Raw genomic sequence first — 24,769 nt, 5'->3', positions numbered from 1 at the left:
GATGACATCTGCAAAGCTTAGTTCCAACTCAAGACAAAGCTTTCTGTAAAACAGTTTGAAAGAGACTAAATGAACAGCACTGTAGTTACGCAAAGATTTTTCAAAATGGAGAAAGGCTGTGTTCAGATGACAAAAATAAATCGTGATAAAAATCTGCCCTGCCTTGAAAAAAGTCTTTAAATTTTGCATCTAAACTTACCCTGGAAATTGAGAAGAAATGTATGAAAGCAAAAACTCACCATCCAAACTGCTGGCATTCAGGAGAACAGATTTCTGGTGCCAGCCGGTTTTATTGGATGCCCAGGTGGCATGCGTGAGCTGCACCAGTGTGTGTCCGCGCTGCACCGCGCGGCACCCATGCAGCACCAGAACTGCCCCGGCCTTCCGACAGCCACAGCAGACTTACTGCCTTCTCGGGTGAGAGCTTGCTTAATTCCTGCCCGCTGCACTTACCCAGGAATGCAGCCAGCCCTCCGTCCCACCAGCACAACGTGGAGCTGAAAACGCGTATGGTGGTTTCTAGCACAGCACGAGAGGCACCGGATGGCAGCAAGGACAGACAGCAAAGGAGCGCGCTGCAGTTGCAAACAGTCGTGGCGTTTATTATTCACCCTGTGCTGCCCAGCGCCACTGGGACAGCTGCACTGCCCACTCGTTACCAGCACGGCTGCTGGCATGGATCACCTGTGTGCCTGCAGCTACAGAAGCCCCAGCTCATTCCAGACATACCAGAGTTTGAATATGGTTACAAAAAAAAAAAAAAAGGATAGAAAATAAAGGGTAAACTTCAAATCAAATGGTATTACACTTAGTGAACTGATTATTCTCCTGTTCTACGGATGCCTCTGCCTGCTGGCAAAGTGAAGCACAGAAGTTAACATTTTCACAATGTTTTATGAAATCATACAAAAAGCCAAAAAGCGGTGACTTCATGTTGCATGAAGAAATATGTCGGGGGGCGGGGGGAGGGAGACAAAAACCAAAGTGAACTGTTGTCTCAGTAAGCAATTCTCCACCTCAGTTTATAAGTGCATCATGGATTCAAATTCATCAATTCTTTGTTTGGTATTTCCTTTCCTAATCTTCCGGTAGGAGATGGTGTTGTACCGGGAGTAGCTGTGTCTGGAGATGTCATTTTTTTTCCCCAGGCTGGGCTGCTCCCCAGCTTTCTCCGCCTGGGCGTTGCAGCCGGGGCTGGTGGGGGGCGATACCTCCTTGCCGCTCTCTTGCTGCTGCCGACGGGACGCCTCGCTGGTCTCCTGCATCTCTATCACCTGCACTTCGTCCTCCTCGGTGTCCTCCTCTTCTTCTTCCACCTCCTCCTCCTCCTCCTCCTCAGCATCGTTCCCTCTCTGCTCGGCGGTGCCCGCGGGGGTCCCCGCCACCTCCCCGCTGGGGCCGGCCGCTGTCCCCAGCGCTGGCTGCCCGCCGCCCGGCCCTGCAGCAACACAGAGGTGTGCGGGTGGGGGCTGCCCGCCTGCACGCCCCGTGCCGCCCGCCTGCTGCCTGGCACCGCTCCTCCCGCCTCACCCCTCCAGAGGCCGCCCGCGTTGGGCGTGCGACATCTCCGGGCTGAATCCCACCGTGCCCGCCCCTGTCTCCGCAAGGCTTCGCACGCTCACAGCCACGTCGTTCACGGCCACCTGCCCCTGCATTTTTTAGTGACCGCCCCTCCTGTACCACCTTCCTGGGAGCCCTCCCTGCAGCCCCCTGTTAACGAGAGGCGGTGCGGACCTGCGGGCCGTGCAACGTGCCGCTCCTGCGCCCCAGGACCAGAGGCGTCGCGTCTGTCTGCATGCACTGCATCTCTGCTCACCCTCCTAGAGCTCAGCTGACACGTACCCCCATGTGGGGCCCTGCTACAGTGCCTCCGCATGAGCCGTTTCACTACTTTGGAAGGAAGGGCAGTCCCAAAGCTCTTTGGTTATTGGCCTGGGCAGGTACCAGCCCCTGACGTTTCCATCAGCTGAACTCCCTGTTCTGGAAGGGCATCAGAGGTGTTGCTCAGGTGTTTCATAACCCGCTCCATACCCTGTGCCACCTCCTGGCTGCTGCTAGCACCCCTGACGCCCCAGTCAGGACGTTCGGCCCCACGGGAAGGTTCGGCAGGACGAGCTGCTCCCACCCACCCCAGCTGGGACCAGAGCTACAGCCCCCAGGCAGGCTGCGGTGTCACGGGTGGCACCCCGAGCTGCAGCTCACCCGCCTGCACCCGTCTGCGTGGCCGTGGGGCGGGGACCCCACCGCAGCCTTCCCAGGGACATGGGCACACGCACGTCCCTGCTTCAGAGGTGGCGGGCGACACTTGGATGGCTATCTGGTATTTGTCCTGTTTGGCACATCTCTGCTCCAGTGTCACAACAAACAGTCTATTCAACATTTTGCCTGTGGAGTCCTGAGTATTAATTAGACTAAATTGGTTAGGTACTAAAAAGCTGCCTGCAATTTAGAGATAAAGTGCTTGTGGCTGAGATGGATGGGGGGCTGTGCAAGATCGTTTAATAGGTTTTATTGTGCACTTGTAAAGCAGCACAGCTGGAGTGTAGATGTCAGCTCCGAGTGGGAAAGCCACCATCATGATTCACCTCCTCAAAGCCCATGCAGTTGCTAGGAAATATTATTTTGCCCAGGACAAATGTTCATACATTTTTTTTTCTTTTCTTAATCAAAGCAGCACCAGTTTCTGTTTACAAGGCACGACCATATATCTTTTATAGCTCTGTTCAAATGACTTTAAGCTTTGCCAGCACCACGACAACTCCTCTGAGTTGTTAATCTGCTCTTCCATGAGGAGAGGTTCAATATTTATGCGGCAGCTGACATATAGACACACCAGCTTATCGCAGCCTGGTGGGTGCGCCAATGGAGGGAGAGATGCGGGATGGCTGTGGCCCGAGAGCATCCCTCTGGCATTTGGGACATCTAAGAGGATGTCCCAAATCTTCAAGAGGACTTCACCCTGCACCATCAGTATGCAGGTCTGTCCCCAAGGCCATAAAATACTCCTCCTTTTTCAGTGACCTTTCACATGATATAACTAAATATGCTGATAGACACTGACTGTATTTTGGCGTACCCACAGAGACAGAGAGCGTGCCGTGCCCCCAGCCCTGCTCTGTGCAGGGGCAGGGGGGGGCAGGCTTGGCTGGAGCATGCTTTTCTGTTTCCACCCAGGTGCGAGTGGAAGGACACAGGAACAGCAATTTTCTGGTAGTTACTTAGGGATCAGGGCATTTTAGACACGTCATAAATTGTGAAGGAAAGAGTTTGGGTTCTGAGGATGCAAAATTCAGACTTACAGCCATCCAACAAATCAGCAGGTAAACGTTATCCTGCATGGAGCAGAAGACGAAGCATCTCCCATCCTGACAGGAGGGCTGGAGACCCCGTGTGTCAAGGCCCCAGGGTGCTTCGACCCCACAGTAAAGGTGTCATGCACAGACCGCGGGAGGAGAGGCAGCAGCTGCTGCGATCCTACAGATGGGAGTGAGTCACCCTCCTCTGCAGCACGAGGGTTTGAATGAATTTGAAAAAGATTAACATCTGTATAATATCATCTCTGAAGGCTACTCATTGCTATGCCTCAGAAGAACAAGTCACATCACACGGCATTCTTCATTACCTTCCTCTGACTCCTGGCCACCGGTTCCTGTGTCCTGGAGATCAACTGATCCCTGCTGTAGCGTCGCATCATTTTCCTCTTGCTTTTCTTTAGGAAATATAAAGCATGAGAAATGTACTTATGGGGCAGTTAGTGCCAATAATTAGGTTTTAATGGCTGCAGATTGGCAGCAGAATTCTAGAGCAAAGTGAAAAAATTGCTTTTTTTCTTTGGTCATATACTTTTCATTTCAGCCTCTGTAACCTCTAGCTCAAATCTGTCCCCGACCCTCCATTATTCTGAGCCGTTGTTACTACTAACTGTAGCTTTGGAGTTCTGAATAACACACATAATACATGCCATTATTCATAAGGCTATACATAAAACAGAGGCTTTTCTGTCCAAATACTCAAATAAAGGCAGCATCATACTTTACCTTCGCGTTGCTTCTCTCCGTCAAAATCTCCACACACACTGTCCTCCACCAGCGAGTTTCTACTTTCCTCCTGATTTCCTTTTGCGAGCGGCGCATCAGGGCTGGTGTCTGCATTCGTGTAGGGCCCCGTCCCGACAGACCTCGCGATGTCATTGATGATGCCAATGACCTGGAGCGGTCCCTTCTCAGGAACCACGCTCCCGTTGCACTCGGGCATGCTGGGCACCACCGGCACGTCCTCGCTCATGCTGAGCACCGTGCCCGGGGCACTCAGGCCGTGCACCTGCCGGCCCCGTCCCGCTCCGCTCGCGGGCTGAGCCGCTGCTCCGGGGGTGTCCTCGCGGTCACCGCGTGTCCCCTCTGTGGTGCGGCGGCGAGACGGGGCCGGCGGTGACAGCCACGGGCTGGCGGGGGCTCGTCCGCCGGCACCGCCACCGGGGCCCAATCAGCACCTCGCCCGGCGCTCGGGCTGCTCCGGCCTCACAATTAGATGCGCCGCTGAAATTTACATAAACAAACAATCTGAAGCAAGGCAGCTTTTGTGCTGGCATGTAGAGCGGGTCTTTCAGCATGTCAGCCCGCGGTAATACACAGGGATTTTGTATCCTGCACACAACGGCCCTTTGTGCTTCCCCCTGCGACAGGAGCACCGACTGTTCTCGCCTCCTAATCCGCGGAGGGTGACCTCGCTCCTGCCACCGCCGTGTAACCGGCTTAACGCAGCCCCCGGTTCCTGCCCCGTAAGCCCCATGGGCTGCGGCCGGACAAGGGCCTCAATTCGCGCTGCCAGCGTGGTTTGAGGGGCACGTGTGGCCCACGGCTGGGCCCGGGCACATCCTGCGTGATGCCCAGTGCCTGCAGAATGTAACGTGCCTCCGGGAGGCAGCTTTGGGCCGCGGCAGCTGAAATGCTCCTTAAAGGAACGTGAAAGGGGCAAGGCAAAAGATAAACACGTCGTGAACCAGCAGACGGACCTACAAGCTAGCCGGGGTGCGAGGGTCGCGTGAACAGCGCTGGCCATTTCCTGACCACAGCTGAACTCATCTCAACTCTGCCGAATGAAGCCAGGTTTACATAAGAACGTAATCGCCTGCTCTGAATGATGTTTTGTTTTCATACAATACAACATTTTTGACATCTTTGGGCTTTGGGATTTGGAAATCCTCTTGTTGAGATCAGACCTTGATTAGAAACAGAGCCAAAACGCTTTGACTGTTCTTGTTCATCTGTGAGTTTGCATCTTTTAATCAACAACTTTTCACTGTGCTGTAAACGAGTTTGGTGTAATTGATTTAAAAAATCGATCCTTGGTTGGAAAACTTTGTCCAAGACAAATGGATGATGACATTTGGAAGCAGTTGGCAGCGCCCAGTTGCAGGTGCCCTCATGAGGAGAGGGGTGGGTACGTGGCACAGGCTGACAGCTGGAGGGCAGAAAGATCATTTTCTGTTCTTCCCAAGCTATTTCCACAGCCCTGAAATAATCTGAAGAGCCCTTGCATGTGATTCCTTATTTGCCAGGTCCTGTCCCTAGGGTTCCCGTGGTCTGGAAACACCATTGAGAAAGGTCTGGCGGCTGGGAGGCACCTCAGCACCTCAGCACCGCGCTGCCAAGGGGAGCAGCAAGGCTGATCCACAGCGTGCGGGAGGCAGGGCTGTGAGCACGAGCAGCGCGGGGTCCCACGGGTCGGGGCGGCCCCTGGGAGCCGAGCTGTCCCCCGATCCCGGTGGGGGCAGGACAGGGACAGGTCCTGTCCACCTCTGCCCAGCACCTGCCTTTCTTCCTGTTGCAAAAAGCTCCGGGAACATGTTGAGATACTTCCTGGTGCCATCTATTGGTGACACAATCAGCTCTCACCCATTCACAACGTCCCAAATTAGCGGCTCGTGGTTGAAGCTCCATTTGCATGAATCTATTCTAAACCATTTTCCGAGTGACCTTTTAAGAAGGAAGTTTCCATTCAACAAGTCCTCCTTTTTTCTAAAATTTTGTAAGTAGCACCTGTGATTGCAGAGACACCAGAGCACAGCAGGAATTTGAAAGTAAGTGAGCCTCATTAGGGCCACAGTAACTCAAATTCATATCAGAAATATTAAGAAGCAGGTGCTGCAGGGTATTTGCAGGGTTCTTTAGGCTCATCTATCATTAATCGCCTACCCCCCCGTTTCTGCTCCAGTCACACATTCCTAGGAGCAGCAGTGTCCCCACCTCCCAGCCTGGGAGGAACACGTGCACCGTAGCAGGTCTCTGTAGCAGGTCCACAGCAGAAGCTGCGTAGCCCAGCTTCACCGCTGGGGATGCAGTGCCACCCAAAGGACAGGGCAGGGTGGCTCTGGAGACCAGTGTCCCGCAGCTGCACAAACCAGGAGAGGTTCACCCAGAGACCGAGCGCTGTGCATCCTTTCAACAACCTGCAGCGAGGCATTTCCATTTTGTCAGCTAGATAAATACCTTACGTTTATGAAAAAAGTATCTTGGGATTCCTCTCCCACAGAAGATTTCAAAATCCTAACTTGCCACCCCACCAAGGGATGAAAGGAAACGTAAACGTGTGAGTCGTCCCCAGCCGAGCTGTGTGAGAAGGCACACGCGTGCGTGCTGTCCTCGTGTGCGTGCTGTCCTCGGGGCTGGATGAGGCTGCCTCCTGCCGCTCAGCGCCAGAGGGGACGCCGTAGGAGGAGCAGCTCTTTGCCTCTCTTCCAAACAGGAATGCGTTCAGGAGTGGCAAAGCAGGGGCACACTACCTGCAGGTCATGGGCACAAGCAGAGTAGTTCAAGTGCTGACACCCTGAAAAACAGACCACTGCTGCTTGCTTTCTGGGAAGCCCGGTAAGAAGAGACCGAAGCGGTGGCTGACGGTGGGAGAGCATCCCACCTGGCCACAGGCACCGCCGGCACAGGTCCCGTGCCAGAGCCACGCCAGCAGCAAGGAGCTGCCCGCCCCATCCCCGTCCCCATCCCCGTCCCCATCCCCGTCCCTGTCCCCGGGCTGCCACGGTGGCCAAGGGCCCGGCGCTGCTCAGGCACCGGTGCGGTCCCAGCCGATTTTCACGCAGGCGGAGTTGGAGCTGGACACAAGGGAGAAGCAGCTGCAGGTTCCTCCCACCGCTGGCAGCTCTTTATAAATAGAGCCAGGCAAAAACATGTTTCGAGGCTACACAAACATTTCATTTGCACAAAACGGAAGTCATCACATTTCTGCCTCTTTAACCTTTTAAGAAAAATATTTTTGAATGAACAAGGCGAACCTTACCAAAGCTGTTCCAGCTGCAGATCCCCCGAGGCAGAACACTGTCTGGTGCCACGCTGCCTTGTGGTCCCGGCCACTTCCATCAGGTCTGTCCCCACTTGCTCAGGGCAGTCCCACATTGCCGGCAGCAGCCCCGGGTGCTGCCTTAGCTTTCCTGGCCCAGCCCGGCCGCAGGTTGTGCACCTAGCAGGAACAAGCAGGCACGCGGTGCGGTGCTGAGACACGTGCGGCAGCGCTGGGGAATGCAGCGGGCATGGGGCACGACGCAGAGGGGTGCAGGGGATGCATGGGCACAGGTGGAGACCCCATGGCTGTGCACAGCTCACCCACAGTCAGCCAAAGAAAGGAGATGGGCAGAGCTGGCCTTAGGGGCTGCAAAGAGAACAGGAATTAGTATCTAACATGCTAAAGGCACCACACATAGCAGACACCCTACTTCTTTTTGTGTCAGTTGGGTCCAGATGAATAATTACATCAGATTACAGTGTTAAGAATTGAGTGATATTAACAATGAATTCTTGGCTTTATGCATGTGCAAGGCGTGCTTGCTATTTGAGTTGCAGAGGCAGGCAGGAACATAAGCACGTCCCGTGATCTTCTCACTGCTACAAGAGCTAGGTGCCACCAGCTGCTACGGAACACTTCTAAAACAGCTGCACGAGAAAGGAAATGTCTGGTCTGAAAGCAGAAATTACCAGAGCAGAACCACATGCACGAAGGCAGAAGAAATGCAGCCATCCCTGAAAAACAGTGAACTGGCCACCGAAACGAGAGGTGCCTGCCCCAAGCAGAACTGAAATGGAACAAAACCAAGGGCATGCAGAAACTCGAGTCTGAGACAGGGAAATGCAAAAGCCTCACATCTGTCAGTAGCTTCCAGGACTGGACCTGTAATCTGCGAGGGGTGAGTTTTTGTAGGGCAATACAGCCTTGAAGCCAGCATGCTTTTCCACTGCACTTGAAATTTTCCCAGCAGAAGCCAGAATGCGCTTCATGGCTTTGTAGAAAAAGCTTCAGCAATATGAATTACAGGCCAAGAGAGCCGAGCACAGTAACTGCAAATTGGGAAGGTCACTAAAAAGGGGCACGGTTGACTGGAGAGCTGCAGGAGCGTGGAAGAGGTGAACAGGTCTGAGGAGCAGCAGACGAGGCACTGCCAGGCCCTTGGAAAACCACACTGAGCTGACAACAGCCATTGCCTGAGCAGCAGACACCAACCCATGTAACCAGAGGGAACTTCGCTGCGCCCCGCTCCCGCCGGCTCCCCCCTTAGCACCGCAGCACGGGCAGTGCGGGGCGCGGAGGCGCTGTGCCAGCCCTGCTGCTGGAAATGCCACCGCATGCTCGCTCCCATCACCATCACCTCAGGCAGGACTTCTGCCCATTTACTGCTAAACCAGGGGCTGATAACGTGACCTTGTCCTTCCTGTGGTTTATGCACGATCCGGGGCTCAGGGTCACTCTGACCCGGGCACCGGGCAGGGCAGACTTTAGACTAAAAGAGGGGAGATTTAGATTAGATATAAGGGAGAAATTCTTCACTCAGAGGGTGATGAGGCACTGGCACAGGCTGCCCAGGGAAGCTGAGGATGCCCCATCCCTGGAAGTGTTCAAGGCCAGGTTGGATGGGGCTCTGAGCAACCTGGTCTGGTGGGAGGTTGGCAGGGGGCTGGAACTAGATGGTCTTTAAGGTCCCTTCCAACCCAAACCATTCTGTGATTCTTCACCGAGAGGGTGGCTGGGCACTGGAACAGGTTCCCCAGGGAGCCTGCTAGAGTTCAAGAAGCATTTGGACAACGCCCTCAGACACAGGTTTGATTTTGGGGTGGTGCCGTGTGGACCAGGAGCTGGACTCGATGATCCTTGCGGGTGCCTTCCAACTCACGTTATTCTGATTCTGTGACTCTTTGATTCTTTCTGTTGTCAGCTCGGATTGTCCCCTTTATCCACGGGGGAGAAGAAAAGTCAGTCCCCTGGCTCTCAGGAAACCAGGCAGCCCCATAAGCGCCGTGCTCAGAGCCAGCACGTCCCCAGGAGCTGCGGCTGGCACAAAGGCTTGCAGCGCCGCACGCTCCCCAGCCAGCACGTGCTGCCCCATGCCCCTGGGCGTGCTGGCCCTGGCCTCGCCACAGACCCAGCCCATGCCACTGCAGCATCCCCGTGCACGTCCCGGGAGCACAGCAGGAATTGCTCCCAGCTGCTCCCTGCAAGAAGCAATGCAGTTCTAGAAGCTTTCTCCTTCTTTTTGCTCTCTCTTTAGTTTGCCTGTGTGTTTCTTCTTCCCCTCAAGAGGCTGTGGCACCTTTGATCTCCAGCCACACTGCAGAGCCCCACAGAGCTTGCCGATCGCCCACATCCTGTTTTTGATCAGCCGCGCAGCTCATGGCCCTCAAAACACCGTGTTGCGGTCACACATCATGTTGTAGCAACCCGAGTGTCCTCTCACCACCACTAGAATAGCATCATTTATCTAACTGCCTTTCTTACGCTTGTTGGGTGCCCAGGCTCACTGGGCCTTCCCAATGCTAAAAGCAGGCACGTATCTCCCAAGATAAGGCAAACTAACTTTCCATACCAAAAGGAGTCACTGCTCTGGGCCATACAGCTGCCCTCATTTCCACCAGAGATGCAGCCCTAGGGAGCAGAGTCCATACAGCATTGTAAATACCTTTTATATAAGATGAGGAGAAGGATGCACGAGAGCAGCGCACCCTATCCAGCCCCCGCCTCTGCCATTGCAGTCTTTATAAACCAGCTGCAACCAAGGCAGGAGGCAGCGTTAATGCAGAGCTCATTTCTGAGCAGTTGCAGGAGGCAGAAGGTGAAGCACACCCAGCCTGGCTGCTGCACTGCTGTCAGCCCGCAGAGTCCAGCCAGCCCCGCTCTAGGCGAAGGGCTCTGGCCTGACTTTGAGCAGGCACTGATTTTCACCCCCACGAAAAAGCGTCTGTAGCACAGGTGGGCGAATCTTCAGCCTCCGTTCATACAACCAAGACTAGGAATATTTGCTTCTTCAGACACAAATGCCTACGACAGCCAGGGCCCCGAGTCCTGGGCCAGACGGACAGAGGTGTGCTCTGCTGTGGCAGAGCAGGACCCGCCAGCGGCTCACGGCGACGGGCAGCTGGAAGCACCCCGGCTCTGCAGGCACGCAGGCTCTGGGCAGCTCTCTTCCCTTTCTTTGAGGTCTGATAAAGACCTCAAACAGTATCCTAGGCTTAGGGTAAAAGCAGAGTAACCATGTAAGATACTGTTCTGTGCGGGTCTCTGAGCATTTGCCTCTCTCGGTTTGACCTCGCAAGGGCCCTTTGCTGATGCCTGTGTTTCCCAGGAAGTCCAGCAAATAACAACATACATTTACTTGCAAGTGAAAATTAACACATCTAAGGAATTCCTAGTCTGTTTCTTAGCAACGCTATGCACCAAGGAAGAATCTTGACCCTGTTGAAATATAAGTATTTCAAGCATTTCATTCAGACTCTGATACAGACACAAAACTGCAGGTACAGTTAGCTCAGGCATAACTTAGTAAGAATAAGTAAACAGATTAGCTAAGTTAGACATATTTCCACTAATAAGTTAGGCATGTTACTTGGCATGAGTTACAAAATAATAACATTTGCCTTACCAAATTGCAAAAACATGACTGAGTTTAATGTCTCTTTTTAAGTGTCGGATCTCTTTGTTCTCTTTGGGGTATTAATCAACCTTCGCCAGATTTTCTGGTTACTGTGGCCACGGTTGCTTTCACTTGGACACCCGTACATCTGCCTTTAACTCCAAGTTGTCCCCGTGGAAATAATCTCTGCTTTTCTTTCTTCTCTCTGCCGCCATGACTGGCAAAGCGAAGCTGTTTCTTGAGGCAACAGCTCACAAGCCAAAAACCCGGTGTCCAGAAATGAGCTCCAGTGAGACTCACGGCGACTCCAGGCCCCAGCCCACCCGTCTGACGAGGATCAGCCCCAGGCCCAGCTCCATGCCCAGCTGCCGGGGCTGTGCCTCCCTCGGGGGCTCCCCGCCAGGCCTCCAGCAGCCCGCGGAGCAGTGTTTATCGATTGCAGGAGTACCGGGACAGGCTGTTTTTATCTGGGGTTCGTCTCCACGGAAAGCTATCGGTTTCAGTCTGAGGTTTCTGAAAAGACCAGGAAATCCTGCCACAGCAATATCTGAATTGCGAACAGCTGCACATTCTTCTCGGTCAACAGACAAACGAGGCACACAAGGCATTTAAATTACATTTAAAATTCTTCCAGTTGTACCTGGAAAACACAATTAGGCTGCTTGCTCTGACCTAACAGCCTATTTCTGTGTTGCCTGAGAGGAAAACAAAAGTTCTCTGTTTCTTCACATTTATCTCCATATTTATTATAGCACCTCATACGAGCTGTCAAGTGAGCCCTCACTGCCTGCAGTCTCTGCCTCCGGCCCAGGCGAGCGTGGGCAGGCACCAAGCACAGCCCGCAGGGAGCCCCCCGGCCAGCGCCTGCCTGCACCCCCACCAGAGCCAGCCTCGGTCGTCCCTGGGGGAGATCCTCTGCTCCGCTCACCTTAAAGAGGTCAAATTAACTCAAACTGTGTGCTTAGATCACTGCATGCTGACGAGCATTTTCTCCAACCTGCTAAAAATCCAGTAAGCTGATTTGACCGCAGTAATCTCAAGGGGTGATGGTGACGACACCCGGCACTGAAATGACCTGTCACTGAGCTGACACAGCACAGAGCATGCTGTTTCTAGCAAGCATGATAGGAATTGCACAAAAAAGCTCTGTGGCTTTGACAGGGCTCCACAGAGCCCCACCGTACCCTTCGCGGATTTGGTCATTGTCACCAGCCAGTTTTCATCTCAGAACATCTCCCCTGGGGTCTGCCGTAAGCTCCGGGCTCCATCCTGTTTCTAACGGGACTTTGTCACTGACTTTAGTGGAAGCGCTTGCTTTATTAGACACCTTTGAGGACCCTGACTTCAGTAACAGGAAATAAATAGCTATAAATCTTGCATTCAATTAAAAAACATTATTAACACTAAAGTATGCTGAGGAAGTTCTGCAAAGGTTCTTCACATCTCGGAGTTAGTCGTTTTTCATGTTAATGAAGAAGTCCACAGTGCACTCTGATTAAAAATTAAAATTAAAATAATTAAAAACCCCAGAGCATTTTAAATACCATCAGTCCCACCATAAGGTTGTGTGAGGAGAGGAACAAATGCAGCCTTGAGTTTGACCTGCTGCAAGCCTCCAGGTGAGCTGCCGCGCATGTTCCCTGGCCCTGCTGCGGGCTCCTGAGCAGAGCCCCAGACTTCATGGACAGCACACGCCGTGTCAGACCCGACTTTCTTCCTCTTCCAGCGCCCGGTGAAGGCCTGGGATGAATTTCAGAAGATGCTTTCGTACGCTTGATCTCCTGCTCTTCCGTGGGAGTGTCCCAAAGCTACTCGAGCAGCCGCTTCCCTCCCAGAGGGGGGACATGGACCCGCTGCTGGCCAGGCTGATGCTGCGGTTCCTGCGCAGGGAGGACCTCCCGGCCACGCCGTCGCCGTCCCTGGGGAAGAAGCACTCGTCATCGATGCTGGACTGGCGGCTCAGGCTCTCTGCAGCAGAATCATCGAAGGCGCTGCTCTGGTAGAAGCTGTCCTCACTGTCCACAGTCATGGAGCTCAGCCGGCTTCGGGAGCTGCTCTCACTGGAGAAGCGAGGCTTGATCGGAGAGACAGGTCCCGGTGTGCCACAGCCACCAAATAAGTTGGCCTCTTCCAGCTCCAGCGTGTCCAGCAGAGCATTGTCATTCACCTCTCCTGGAAGCAGAGGTCAAGGAGGAGCATTATTCAAAGGCATCTGCTCAAGGCCAGAGAGCTGGAAGCCTATGCAAGCAGGGATGGCCTCGGGCTCTGCAGCAGCTGTCCCAAAACAGCGCTGCAGGGAGGTCAGCATGGCCATTCCTGTCCCTCTGTTCAGCCGAGGCCATCAGCTGTGTCTCTCATGGGTTTCACCCTTCCCCTCCGCCCTCCCAGCCGGGGCGACCTGAGGGGTGCGGTGGTGTTTCTGCGCCACGAGGGAACGGGGGAGGATCGCGCCCAGCATCCCTTCTCACCCCGCATTTCCCAGCTGTGTGGGGCTCTCTACCCCTGCCTTGCCCCGAAATGCAGAACCAAAGTTGCTCCCAGGGCAACCTGTAAATAAGGGGAGGGCTTTGTTTGTTTGTTTTTAAGTCCAGAAAAAGAGAATGGAAAAGAAACTTTGCAACCCACATGAACTCATTTCCTAGAACTCATGCAAAAGAGCCTTTAGTCTACATCAGCAAAGCAGCATCCAAATTCATTAGACACTGAAAAAAAGGCTTTCCCATGGGCCAGCCCCATGCCCTCATTAACAGGGGAAAAAGCAAGCAAATGAAAATCAGGTTAAAGGAATGCTTGCTAGTGATCAGCCCGAGTTTCCACAGAAGGTCTCAGCAGTGCTGTGGTTTCCGACCCGGAAAAGACGACTTACCATGCAGCAAGCGCTGTTCCCGTAAGTGCAAAGAGCGGAACTCCACCCATTTCTGCTGCAGAGTTTTCTGTGAAGGATAAAGAGGGCTACCTGTCATTCACACACTTCCACAGAGGTTTAAAACACTGCAGAAGAGAGGGTTCTCAGGCAGTACGCTTCACCTACGGGAAGCAGCTGTGTGCCCTCGTCTCACCAGCATGACAACAGTTGTCCTGGAGTTTCGCAAACTTCCCCCACAAAGCACAACTGCCCTCATGCCCTGAGCGCTCTGGCCGAGGCGCTTCACATATGAGATTTGCAAAAGTAGAAGGCTGAAATCTGGAGAGCATGCAGCATGCATTCGGACAGCAAAACTAGAAACCAGTTTCTCAGGGGGGCGGCACTGCCGACCTCTGTCAGAAACCTGCGGCAGCCCAGAGCCGGCTGGCTGCTACCAGGGCCCCGTGTCCCTTGCTCCTGGCTCTGCCAGCAACACAGGCACATCGCAGCCAGCGATGCCCTGATCCTGCAGTTGGGAACACATCACCCCGACTGTCCTTACAGCCTGCAAGTGCTGACATACCATCCTAACAATGAGCAACACTTAATTTTTTTCCTCTGTTGCAGATGATCTTTAGATAAAGAAAATAAAACGCTGCATAACTGATTCAAAACCAGGCAGGTTAACCTCTGCCTGGAGCAGGTGCTTCCTCAGCGACCTGCATGAACTCGGTGCACCTCAAACACGCAGCTAGGCACCCTGACAAGTCATATTTATACATGCAAACTGCCCAGGCTAAGCTTGTGTGGGCCATCTTGCTACTCCTTGCACATTTCTCCCCTGCTCCACACTTCAGAAAAACCAATCAAGCACACACACACCATCCCAAGGGTAAAGCACCGCCACCCATCCAGCACCCAGACAGCCTCCCCTGCAACACAGGAGCAATGACCGCTGTCGAGGAGGGCCTGAGACACCGCCGTGCTCCCCACCTGCCTCTGGGTGACCACGGCGGCAGAGCAGGGCTGGCGGTGCCCGCACCCAGCACCGCGATGCCCCCGCTGTGGGCCAGAGGTGCTGGGGAGTTGTCCAAAGACGTTCTTCACCCCTTTGGGACCCAAGCAAAGCAACCTCCTAATGATGGTTTCTCCCGTCTAATTAGGCCTCATTAGCAGCTCATTAACTGGCACATGGCACATGTACCTACTCGCTGCTGCCAGCTGCCCGTTCGGCCCAGCTGCTGAGCACCTTTACGCAGGGCGTGCTGGTGGAGCGGCCCAGCCCTGCGACGGCACCCACCAGCACGCTGCTCCCTGGCTGCGGTTACATGGCTCCCAGCTGCTGAACACATCCCGTGGTGAGACATCAGACACAGTCACAACCAAAATTAGGTTCTTTCCACTGCCGCCACTCTCCTGATCACGCAAGGGCCAGGCCCACACCCAAATTCTGCACTGCAAGAACTCTCATTGCAGAGATTTGGCACTTCTGGGAAACAACTGTTTTCTAAAACCTGAAAGCAGAGAATATCACAGCAGATTTGGGTTTTATAAATTCTCTGAATGGGGGGTGGGAGGGGCAGCCTGTGTCTTGTGACTGTGCCATTATTTCGTGAAGCTGCCTAAGGGAGAAGCCCGGGCGGCTTCTCACGGCGGTGGGGCTGGGACCAGCAGGCGGGCGGCAGCAGCGGGGCTGAGCGGGACTGGGAGCACCACGGCACAAACCAGGGCTGGCACTGCCGCCACTGCCAGAGCAGTGCCTCCGCTTCAGCCAGCACTTTGTCCTCGCAAACTGCCCCGGGTGTTGCAGCAGGTCCTCTTAGTGCCGGTACCCCTCAGAGGTTTCAGCGGGGCAGCTCCGTCAGGCTGGCAGGCGAATGCTCTGTGGTGGCGCCTGTGACAGCCCACACAGCCTGGTGCCCCCCTCGCACGGGCACAGAGATGAAGTCTCTGGCATGTTCCCCACTCTCTCCAGACTTGGTGTCCAGCCAGGTGGTCTCAGCATCCCTGCTTGCTGCCGTGGCTCCCGCCAGCCCTGGGCACAGGGGATGTGGTCACAGCGCTCCCCATGAGCCCAGCACTGCACCTGGACCTGCGGCACTGCCCCCTGCATCCTGCCCCGCCTGCTGCAGCTGGCAGCCCCTGCCTGCCTCCTGCACCACGCGTGCCACAGCGCAGCTCTGCACCCAGACACCGAGCAGCCCTCCGGGCTAACAAAGGTGTCCCTACCTCCTGGTGGTCCAGACCAGGTTTGAGTATTGCCAGCAGTCCTTTGTCCCCCATCACCCTAAAGCTGAGAGCATCTCACAGCCCATGATTAATTTTACCTCCTTCAGAGAGAAAATAACAGCCAGCTGTGGGGCAGTAGCACCTAAACCCAGCCCAGATATCTCCAGAAGCATCCTCCATAGCCCATCTTAGTTTAATGAGTACTGAAGGGCCTCATCCTTCCTCGTTGTATCCTCGCTGTACAGTCCCCACGTAGCCATTGCATTATCTACATCATAAAAGTCATATACCAAGCTACCGTGCCCTGTGCTATATTCTCATAAATTCAGTGCCAATCAGATCAAGGTTCCTCATCAATCTTACAATTTGATATTTTAGGGGGGAAAGAATACTCCAATATTTCTACGCATAATGTTTTGACATTTTCAAAATGTTGTTTAAACTTAACTGTTTACTTAGAGTACTAGTTAATTTTTAGTCTGACAAAATTTAAGAAGAGGTCGAAGCTATCAGACTTTTTTTTTTTTATATATAATTTTTTCATCATTTGACCTAATTCAAAACAAGGCTATGAAATGCTGTCAAGATGAACATTTTTTTCTTCCCTAAACCAGGGCAGGGAAAGAGCTGGAGAAGCTCAGCACCCCAGGCAGGGAGAGCACTTGAACCCATTCAGAAAATGCCCAGGGACTCAGGGAGGACCCCCAGTGCTGGAGGTGTGTGAGTTGCTGGGATGTTAGGAGGAACCAGACCTCCAGGGCGGTCGTGGCGTGACTGCCTCAGCCAGCACCGCGGTGCCATGGCCTGCGTGGTGCCGCAGCGCGCTCAGTCCAGGCAGTCCTGGCACCGTCCGTCCCCGTGCGCCCGTGGGACCTGGCAGCTGCAGCACCACCCTCGGAGGTGCCGTGGCTGGCGGTGCCAGCACGGAGGACACGCGGGTGCCATCCCCCTGCCACGCCACCCGGCCACCCCCACGAGCAACGGCCCCACAACAGCCCTCTGCTTTGCGCAGCAGAGAAGCGGCTCACTGCGTTACCTTCAGCAGCTGCAGCTTGGTCTCGAGCTCCATCTTCCTCAGGTACATGGCCCCGTTGACAGTCTCCAGCCTGGAAGGAAGAGGCGCTTTGGGTACCGGCGGCCCCACAGCAGCACGTGGTGCCGCGGTGTCCTCGGGGAGGGGATGCACGCAGGACAGGGGAGGCCCCGCGTGCTGTCACCTCTCCTCAACAGCTGACTTCAGCAGCAGTGGTGTTGGTGCCAGATGGGCAAACACACGGTGCGGGCAAGAGACACGCACGTTACAGTCCTACGCGTCTGAGACAGCATGGGGCTGCTGGTTAGCACAAGAAGGTTTCCTGGTTTCCAGTGGGACAGACTATTAAACTCAAAACACTCTGGAGGACAGATGCCTACCTCAAATAGTTCCCCGAAGACTTTATCAAGTCTACTATTTGCTTGTGACTAAACCCATCAGTGTTCACTCCGTTGATATTGGCAAGGATATCACCTGTTAGAGATAAGCAGAGGCTGTAATGAGCATCTTCAGCAGACGTATCCCTTCCACTTTCTCTAAAATAAAACTAATGGGGATAAAAAGCAAAATAGGGCCACCCATAGTGGGAAAAAAACGCTAATAGTTACCAATTTGAAGGCCAGATAAATGAGCAGGACTTTCTTCTTGGATTTTGCAGACACAAGTGCATACCTCCAAGGAGTAATCATTTTGGTTTGGAAATCTAATAGTCTGTAAGTAACAAAGCAACAGTATTACCAATATTAAAGTCATGATAACAATTTAATACTTAAGATACTGTCATACAGCCTAATTTGTTTTCATAGTCTTTTTACACCTTTCTAAAATGGTAAGTCTGTGTTGAGCAGATTATATGATCGTAGAAGTGTGAGCACTAAAATGTTGCAACTTAACGATTAGAAATAGCTTTCTTATGATTAGAGAACAGTAGGCACCTGACAAATGACTGTACATCGTTTTTGCAAAATCTAGTTTTAAAGCAAGTTGATTATTCATTATCAAAAACTCAGTGACTTCAGTCAAGAACATCTATTAGCAGGGATGCAAATTGCTTTCTGGTTTGCCCTACAACTGGAAGGATATTTCATGTTCCCAGTCACAACATGGCAGGGCATGGCCTTGGCTTTTCAAATGATTGACTCCTCCTCATTGTGAATGCCACATTAAGCCAAGTGTTGCCAGACAGACCAGTCAACAATAACAACTGAAAAGATTAACCTACCTTTGCTCTTCTGGTCTCTTAAACTCATTATCTACATATGTCCCTCCCTCCCCTTAAAAAGTGCTTTATATTTTTGACTTATACATTTATATGTATGTTAAATAACTGTAAGCAAAATCCATCATCTGATTATCAACTCTGACATTCATTTAGAAAAATGCTAAACTAAGAGATGTAACCCGAGCAAGTCTTATCATGACAGGAAATGTCTTTTTAGTTACATGCAAATATCACTATTCAGCCACATCCTCTACCAAATTTTAATACTGAAGCTGAAGTTCCTGAAAACCTATGACAGCCAAATCTACCCTAGATATAAGAAGTCATGTTAGATTCTCAAATTTCTCGGTCCACATGGAATGAAGACTGGAATGAGTTCAGAGTTTATCAGGCCAAATTACACCAATTCAGTGCTTTCAGACTTAGACCAACAGTAAAACTTTCAGTTAAACTAAGGACACCATGAGAAACACGAGGATTTTGAAGGCCTTCACATGCAATACAGCAAATACAGCAGGCCAATTATTTTGGAGTAGATACCTAGGTTTTAGGTGGCTGCAGAGCGGGGAGAGACATGGGACTCAGAGTGCCTTCCTGCAAACATCTGGGCACGTACAGACCCATACTGCATCCATCTCGCCTCCAGACTCCAGTTCACGAGTGGGAAGTACTAGTAGAAGCAGCAGCTCGCGAGAAACTCTGGCACTCAGCCACCACTGTAATTCTCATAAATTCCCTGCAGATGGTGGACCTAGAGTTTCACATCATCTTATTCTGGTTTGCTTAAATTTAAATTATAGTAATGGAACTGCAACTTCTAAATAATGGATTATTTTTAGTACCAGACAGATGCTGTCTTTTCAGAGCCTGGACTTTCTAGTGAAATGCTTGCACCGAATGTACGTTCAGGAAGAAATATGCCAAGAACAATTAATTTTAACCAGAATGTCACGTATAATGAAAATCCACCCTGACAATTTATACAAAAGCCCAATAATTGACTCAATTATCTTCACTTCTGAAAGCTCTCTACTGAGCTGAACACTTCCACATTCATCATTCAGAAAATCAAAGCTTAAAAAGTTAGGTTTTTCCTAATGCACTCATTTCACTGAAGTTAGTATTTTCCCTTTGTGTGTAGATAAAGGCAAGTGCTCTGAAGATGCGCTGCAGCAGCAGTAAATGAGACCAAAGGGGCAGCGTGGGAGGTGTTCTCATGCACCGCCGGGACAGAACAGCTCCTGCTCTCACAGAAGAGGCGTGTGGCTCGGCTGAGATGCCTAATGCTTCCTTGAGGGTGCTTCAAAATGCGTTGTTCATATGCTCTGCAGATGTTCCCATGTGGTTTATTTCACACCCTCAGTTGTGCCCCGAGGCAGTAACCACACTGCCTTGTACAGCAAGCACAAGGTGTTTTTTAGGAAAAGAGCTGTTTGATCTCTCTCTTTTTATATAAAAATATTTCCATACAAAATTCTCTGAAAAATATTCAGCTAGGGAGGAAAGAACATGTTACTTGAGGTTTCTCCTGCTCTCAGCGCTCTGACTTCTGGCAGGTCAGAAACTCTTATCTGCGACCTTCGCTATGAAAAAACATCAGAAATGCACCCCATTTCTGCATCACTGCTCTATTAACATAATTTGGAGGATGTGACACTTAAGAGTTTGCACCAGATTTTATTTTTAAATGAATTGACTCGTCATTTAAGGCTTACCTGTATTTCAAACCCAAACGTCTCTTTGTCATCTTTGAATATAGCAACAAGGTGTCTGTAAGAAAAACACTCAGAATTACACACAGCCCCCGGGGTGCACGCCCTTTCTAGCAGGGTCCTGTCCCCGTCGCTGCCCCGCTCCGCGCTGGCAGGGGAACCAGCACGCCTCGCTCCCCGGGCCCCAGCCTGGCCGGCTGCGCTTCTCCCAGCGCACGCGAGTGGCCGTGGCTGTTACAGAAGGGAATCTTCCTACCTCTGTGGCCTGGAGGAGTCGCCCAAGGAGCTGGATCTGGTTAAAGCGAGCTGGAACCAGAAATGGGAGAGGAAAAGGGTCAGGAGGTTCGCAGTTCCGTGGGGCACTCTCTAAAGCAGGTGCTTTGGAGGAGGCGCAGGGCGCGGAGCCGTGCTGAGCTTGCACCAGTCACCATGGGCAGGGCTCAGGAGCCCAGGGGCCGCAGCCCTGCCCCGGGACAAAATCGGGGGCAGGAGAAGCATCTCCCCACTTTGCACAGCCACTGGAGGCTTCCTGAAACGGCCACACATGCGGCACGACGAAACTGTGAGCAAACGGGGCACAACTTCAGATGAAAGCTTGCACTTTAAAATAGAAAACTGCCGTCAGTCAAACGCGAGCATAAATGCTCAGAGCGTCAGGCAGAGCCAAGTGCAGGACTGCAAGAGCGCTCAGCACCGCCCTCAGAGCTCTTTTCAATGCTAGCAGCAAGCTCGGCGAGGCGCAGGTGGCCACAGCACGTTCTGGTGCAAAGCACGGCACTCGCCTGCATGAGGCCATAGTTCAAGGAATTCATTTATTATGTTGGAAATTAAACCCTGGAAAAATGAGCTGTTGCATTTTCTCCAACCTTCTAAATGCAAAATGAAACACTACTGTGGTGCTAACATTACAGAGTAAAAAAAAAAATAAAAAATAAAAATAAAAACACACACACAAAAAAACAGGTACTCTTAGCACATAATAATATTGATTCAGTTGTTCTCCTCCAGTGAAGATCGAGGTATCCTCACTGGGAGACAGTACTGCAGTGCCAGTTCCACATTTATTTGAAAAAAAAAAATCAGTGTAACTACTCAAGACAGTAGAAACTGGAAGAACAAGAGGCACAACCACTAAAGAGAAACGCTGCATTCAGTAGGGCTTCAGAGATGGATCTCCCATCACATTAACTCTAAAAGAGTGAGGCTCCAAGATTAAAAGCCAGGGATTGCCATCACTTCATTAAAACTGTAACGATTACCTATATGGTGCCTAAATCACGTTTCTGTTAGGCTAAGACTTCACCTTTCTTTCACACCTTTCCCCTAAAAAATCTGTGGGCATTTATAAGCTTAACACCTATGAGAAAAAGCAGAAAGCACACACACACGCTAAGAAAACTGCAGCCAGCTCTCAGCAGTTTCTAGTGGTGGCCACATAGCATTTCCAAGCTGATGCATGGCCATGGCAACAAGCACCTGGCATCCCTGCTCCAGGCAAGGCAGACCCATGACTAAAGAGGCCTGGAGAAAAAAAAAAAAGATCAGTGCTAAATATTAATTCTTCCTTTCACTTTTAGTGAACAACAAATAAGGAATTACTTTATCGATATATAAAACATCCCAAGCTTCAATGGCATAAAGTCATGCCACTGTAAGACCACCTATAAAACCTCCATTTCATAAATATGCATTTACTTGGAGAGAGAAAAGGAGAGGAAGGAGAGGTGACATTGTAATAATAAACTGTGCGTAAGGTGGGAGAGTTCACTGCAGGCGTAAACCTGGGCTGCTCAGCCCCACTAGGCGAGGTCTGTGCAGAGCAGTTCCCATGCCTGATGTACGTGCTGTAATTTATCTTTAACACACACACAGTGGTGTCACGGCCATTATCATTTGTTTATCTCTACATCTGGAGCAATCGCCACGCAAAGTGCTCCTGTCACTGCTGGTGGTGGCTGAACCAATGCACTGACAGCGTTCCCAGCATTTGTCTGGTTCTGGCTCTCCTTTATCTTCCCAGGCTTGCACAACGAGATGGATGGAGTGCGTTTCTGTTACTGCGCAAAGCAAAGCCTTAAGTGTACAGACATTGTGTTCCGGTTTTCTGATAATACTTTGAAATTATGTGTTACAAGCGCTTTCTATTTAAGCGTATTCACACTAGACAAATAGACAAGCTAGAATTGCTCAGCTGGCAATTTGCAGCAGCAGCAAAAGAGTTTTTTTCGACTCTGGTTGGAAACTACAGAATTTTACTGTTCTGCACGAAAAACACAGTGAAATAGACAGCCAAAGTAGCTACAATAGTCATAGCAAAATACTCCAAAGTCTGGGAGGAAGCAGCTCACGATACATGAGCTTCCTGCCAGAGATGCAGAACAAAGGAAAGCCCAGACAGGCCACCATGCCGAAGCAAACCCAAATTTAAGGGTACCCCCAGTAGCAGGAGCCTCTGTGCCTTGCAGCACAGCTGCAAATGGAGAAGAAAGGCAGCCTGGGCAGGGTACCAGATGCAGAAGCTCTTCTGGCCCCCAGGCGCCTGTGGGCAGCCTCCTCCCACATCTCCTTGCAAGAGCACCCTGCAAGGTCACTGCAGGCAAGATTTCATTACAGCCCCAAATCCCCTTCGGCCCGCGGCAACCACTCCAGCACAGGGAGACCGCGCAGCAAACCCCAGGGCGGTGGCAGCCCAGCTCGTGCCCCCAGGGCTGCGGCCGGGCTGCGAGGTGCCCTACCTGCTTGCGGCCCCGCGGCAGCGTGCCCACCGTGCTGGCCAGGTGCTGCAGCCGCCTGCTGTCCATCTGCGGCCCCGGCTCCCCGTGGGACGCGCACGCCGGCCCCACGCCGAAGCCCACGGCGGTGGCGTTATGGTTTTGCTGAATGAGCTTTCTTAAAGACATGCCAGCGGAAGGGTGCCTAAAGAGGCATTGCTGAATGCTGGCATGTCCGAGGGAGCTCAGATACGCTCTCTGAGCGATCAACAAGTATGAAAACGGAAAGCGGGCCATGTGACTTGTGGTTTAGGTGCACATTACATAAATCTCTTCTTGCAGATCACCAGGGCTGCTCAGCATGTTTTGTGCTCACAAAAGAGTTAAGAACTAGGCTTGGCAACTACAGAAATCTGCTTAATTTTTCCATTCCTGCACACAGTAATAATTTTCACTGAACAGCTTCTACTTTCTGCAATAATTTGTCCTTAAACAACTGTTTGCTTTAGACACTTGCTTGAATTCAGCTTGCTCATTCTTTCACTTGCTCGGCATCCCTTGCTTTGCTCAAATTACCTTTGGGCAGAGACAGGAAAATAATATTTTTTCTGGACAGCCGTGTCGATGTGTGACTTTCCAGCCACAGGGAGAGAAGCAAGAACTGAAGGCCACAGCCTGAAAGTAGAAGCTGAAACCATTGCTCTGCTCTTGCTCCATAACGTTGTCAGCAGAGCGCTGACAAGGAGAGAGGGTTTGTGAGCAAACAACAACATAAGCACGGGGTCAGAGGACAGGGACATGAGGTGCTGCCCCAGAACCAAGGGACAAGCACGGAGCCAGGATGAGTGCGGCCAGAAGCTCTCCTTGCCACCGCTCCTCACTGGCTGTGACGGTGCTGGCTGGGGGCCGAGGCAGAGCCACGGGAGCTGCGTGCGGGTGAACCGATGGGCAGCAGCAGAAGCACCGTGCCTGCAAGGCTCTGCACACTGAGCAAAAAGGGGGCAATGCCCGCACCCCTCCTTGCGCACGCCTTGTGACGATGCCCCAGCAGGGTGCCGCGTGGGGCAGTGCTGCCGGTCCGCCCTGGAGCAAGGTAGAATGGGCACCTTGGCAATGCCTGCCCCTGCCAGAACATGGTGCAGTAGCTTTAAATTCAAGTTTTGCACAAGATTCCTTTATTTGAAAGGTTTTTATCTCAGCAACAAACGTATCTGGGAGGACTCATGACTGTTGTGGAATTTGAGGCTATTTTGTTTTTTCACTCCAGTGATCCTGCAACCTGTAGTTCATTTCTGCTTGGTTGTTAGCACCCTTGAGGCGCTGATAATCTTCAGGTGGGTTACTTGCTCCTTGGGTGTTACGGACAAGCCTGGGAGGAAACACAGAACAAGGTCTGTCTCAGCTTCCCTTTGGCGATAGGGAAGTGGTTCAAAAGGAGAACTGGAAGCCCGGGAGGACCAGTGCTGCACTCTCGCTCCGCTGGCTGTGCTGGCCACCAGCCCTCCAGGCAGCCCAGGAGCAGCTGGCGGCCACAGGCAGCGAGCCCAGAGGCCGAGCCCAGAGCCCAGAGCCCCCTCTCTGCCCCAGGTAACGACTGCGGGGCCGCTCTGGAGCTGATGGGAGCCCTCTGCCCCTGCCAGCTGCTGGTGGCCAGCACCAGTAGGAGCGGTGCACGTCTGCATGGGATTCACCTGGAAACCTCATTTTTCGGTTGAGAAGGCTGGACAAATATCAGGGAAAATAACTTTACAAAGGAACTGAGTGTGTCACAGTTAACTCTAGCTTGCATTTGAATCTTTGAGGGGAGTTTTGACCCTTAAAACAGGGAAGCAGTACAAACCCAAAAGTGGCACTCCTTTTTCTCGGCAGAGACGTCTCTCGTGCCTCTGGAACACCGCAGTACCGGAGCTCAGGCACCCAGCCTCCCGGGACGAGGCAGGCAGGGGTGCAGCAGCGCGGCGCTGGAGCGAGCTCTGCTTGCTGCTGATGCTGTGGGAGCTGGGTGCAGCCCGGCAGGAGCTGTCACAGCATCTCAGTTCAGAGCGGGTCTTAATGCCTTTATGAGGGCTCTGCCTTCACAAGTGGCTGCGGAGGAGGAGCACGTATGGGTG

General features: G+C 52.2%; 2 protein-coding genes across 2 annotated transcripts; both read right to left on the bottom strand.

The window, feature by feature from the left end:
* Nucleotides 1–581: 581 nt before the first annotated feature.
* On the bottom strand, nt 582–12,595 carry ERMN (ermin). The gene is made up of 5 exons (XM_083841766.1): nt 10,916–12,595; nt 7,291–7,659; nt 4,038–6,825; nt 3,623–3,709; nt 582–1,438 (listed from the first exon to the last, which is right to left on the bottom strand). Exons 3-5 carry the CDS (start codon nt 4,282–4,284, stop codon nt 1,023–1,025), a joined length of 750 nt encoding a protein of 249 aa, XP_083697892.1. The 5' UTR covers nt 4,285–6,825; nt 7,291–7,659; nt 10,916–12,595; the 3' UTR covers nt 582–1,022.
* Nucleotides 9,270–22,983, bottom strand: CYTIP (cytohesin 1 interacting protein). The gene is made up of 8 exons (XM_083841757.1): nt 22,683–22,983; nt 20,204–20,253; nt 19,951–20,005; nt 17,622–17,724; nt 17,394–17,487; nt 17,017–17,086; nt 13,773–13,839; nt 9,270–13,078 (listed from the first exon to the last, which is right to left on the bottom strand). Exons 1-8 carry the CDS (start codon nt 22,953–22,955, stop codon nt 12,606–12,608), a joined length of 1,185 nt encoding a protein of 394 aa, XP_083697883.1. The 5' UTR covers nt 22,956–22,983; the 3' UTR covers nt 9,270–12,605.
* Between the last annotated feature and the right edge of the window lie 1,786 nt (nt 22,984–24,769).

This window comes from Anser anser (assembly GCF_964211835.1).
Source record: "Anser anser genome assembly, chromosome: 6".
Classification (NCBI taxonomy): Eukaryota; Metazoa; Chordata; class Aves; order Anseriformes; family Anatidae; genus Anser; species Anser anser.
The sequence above is the reverse complement of the archived record's forward strand: the minus strand, read 5'-3'. Positions and strand labels throughout refer to the sequence as shown.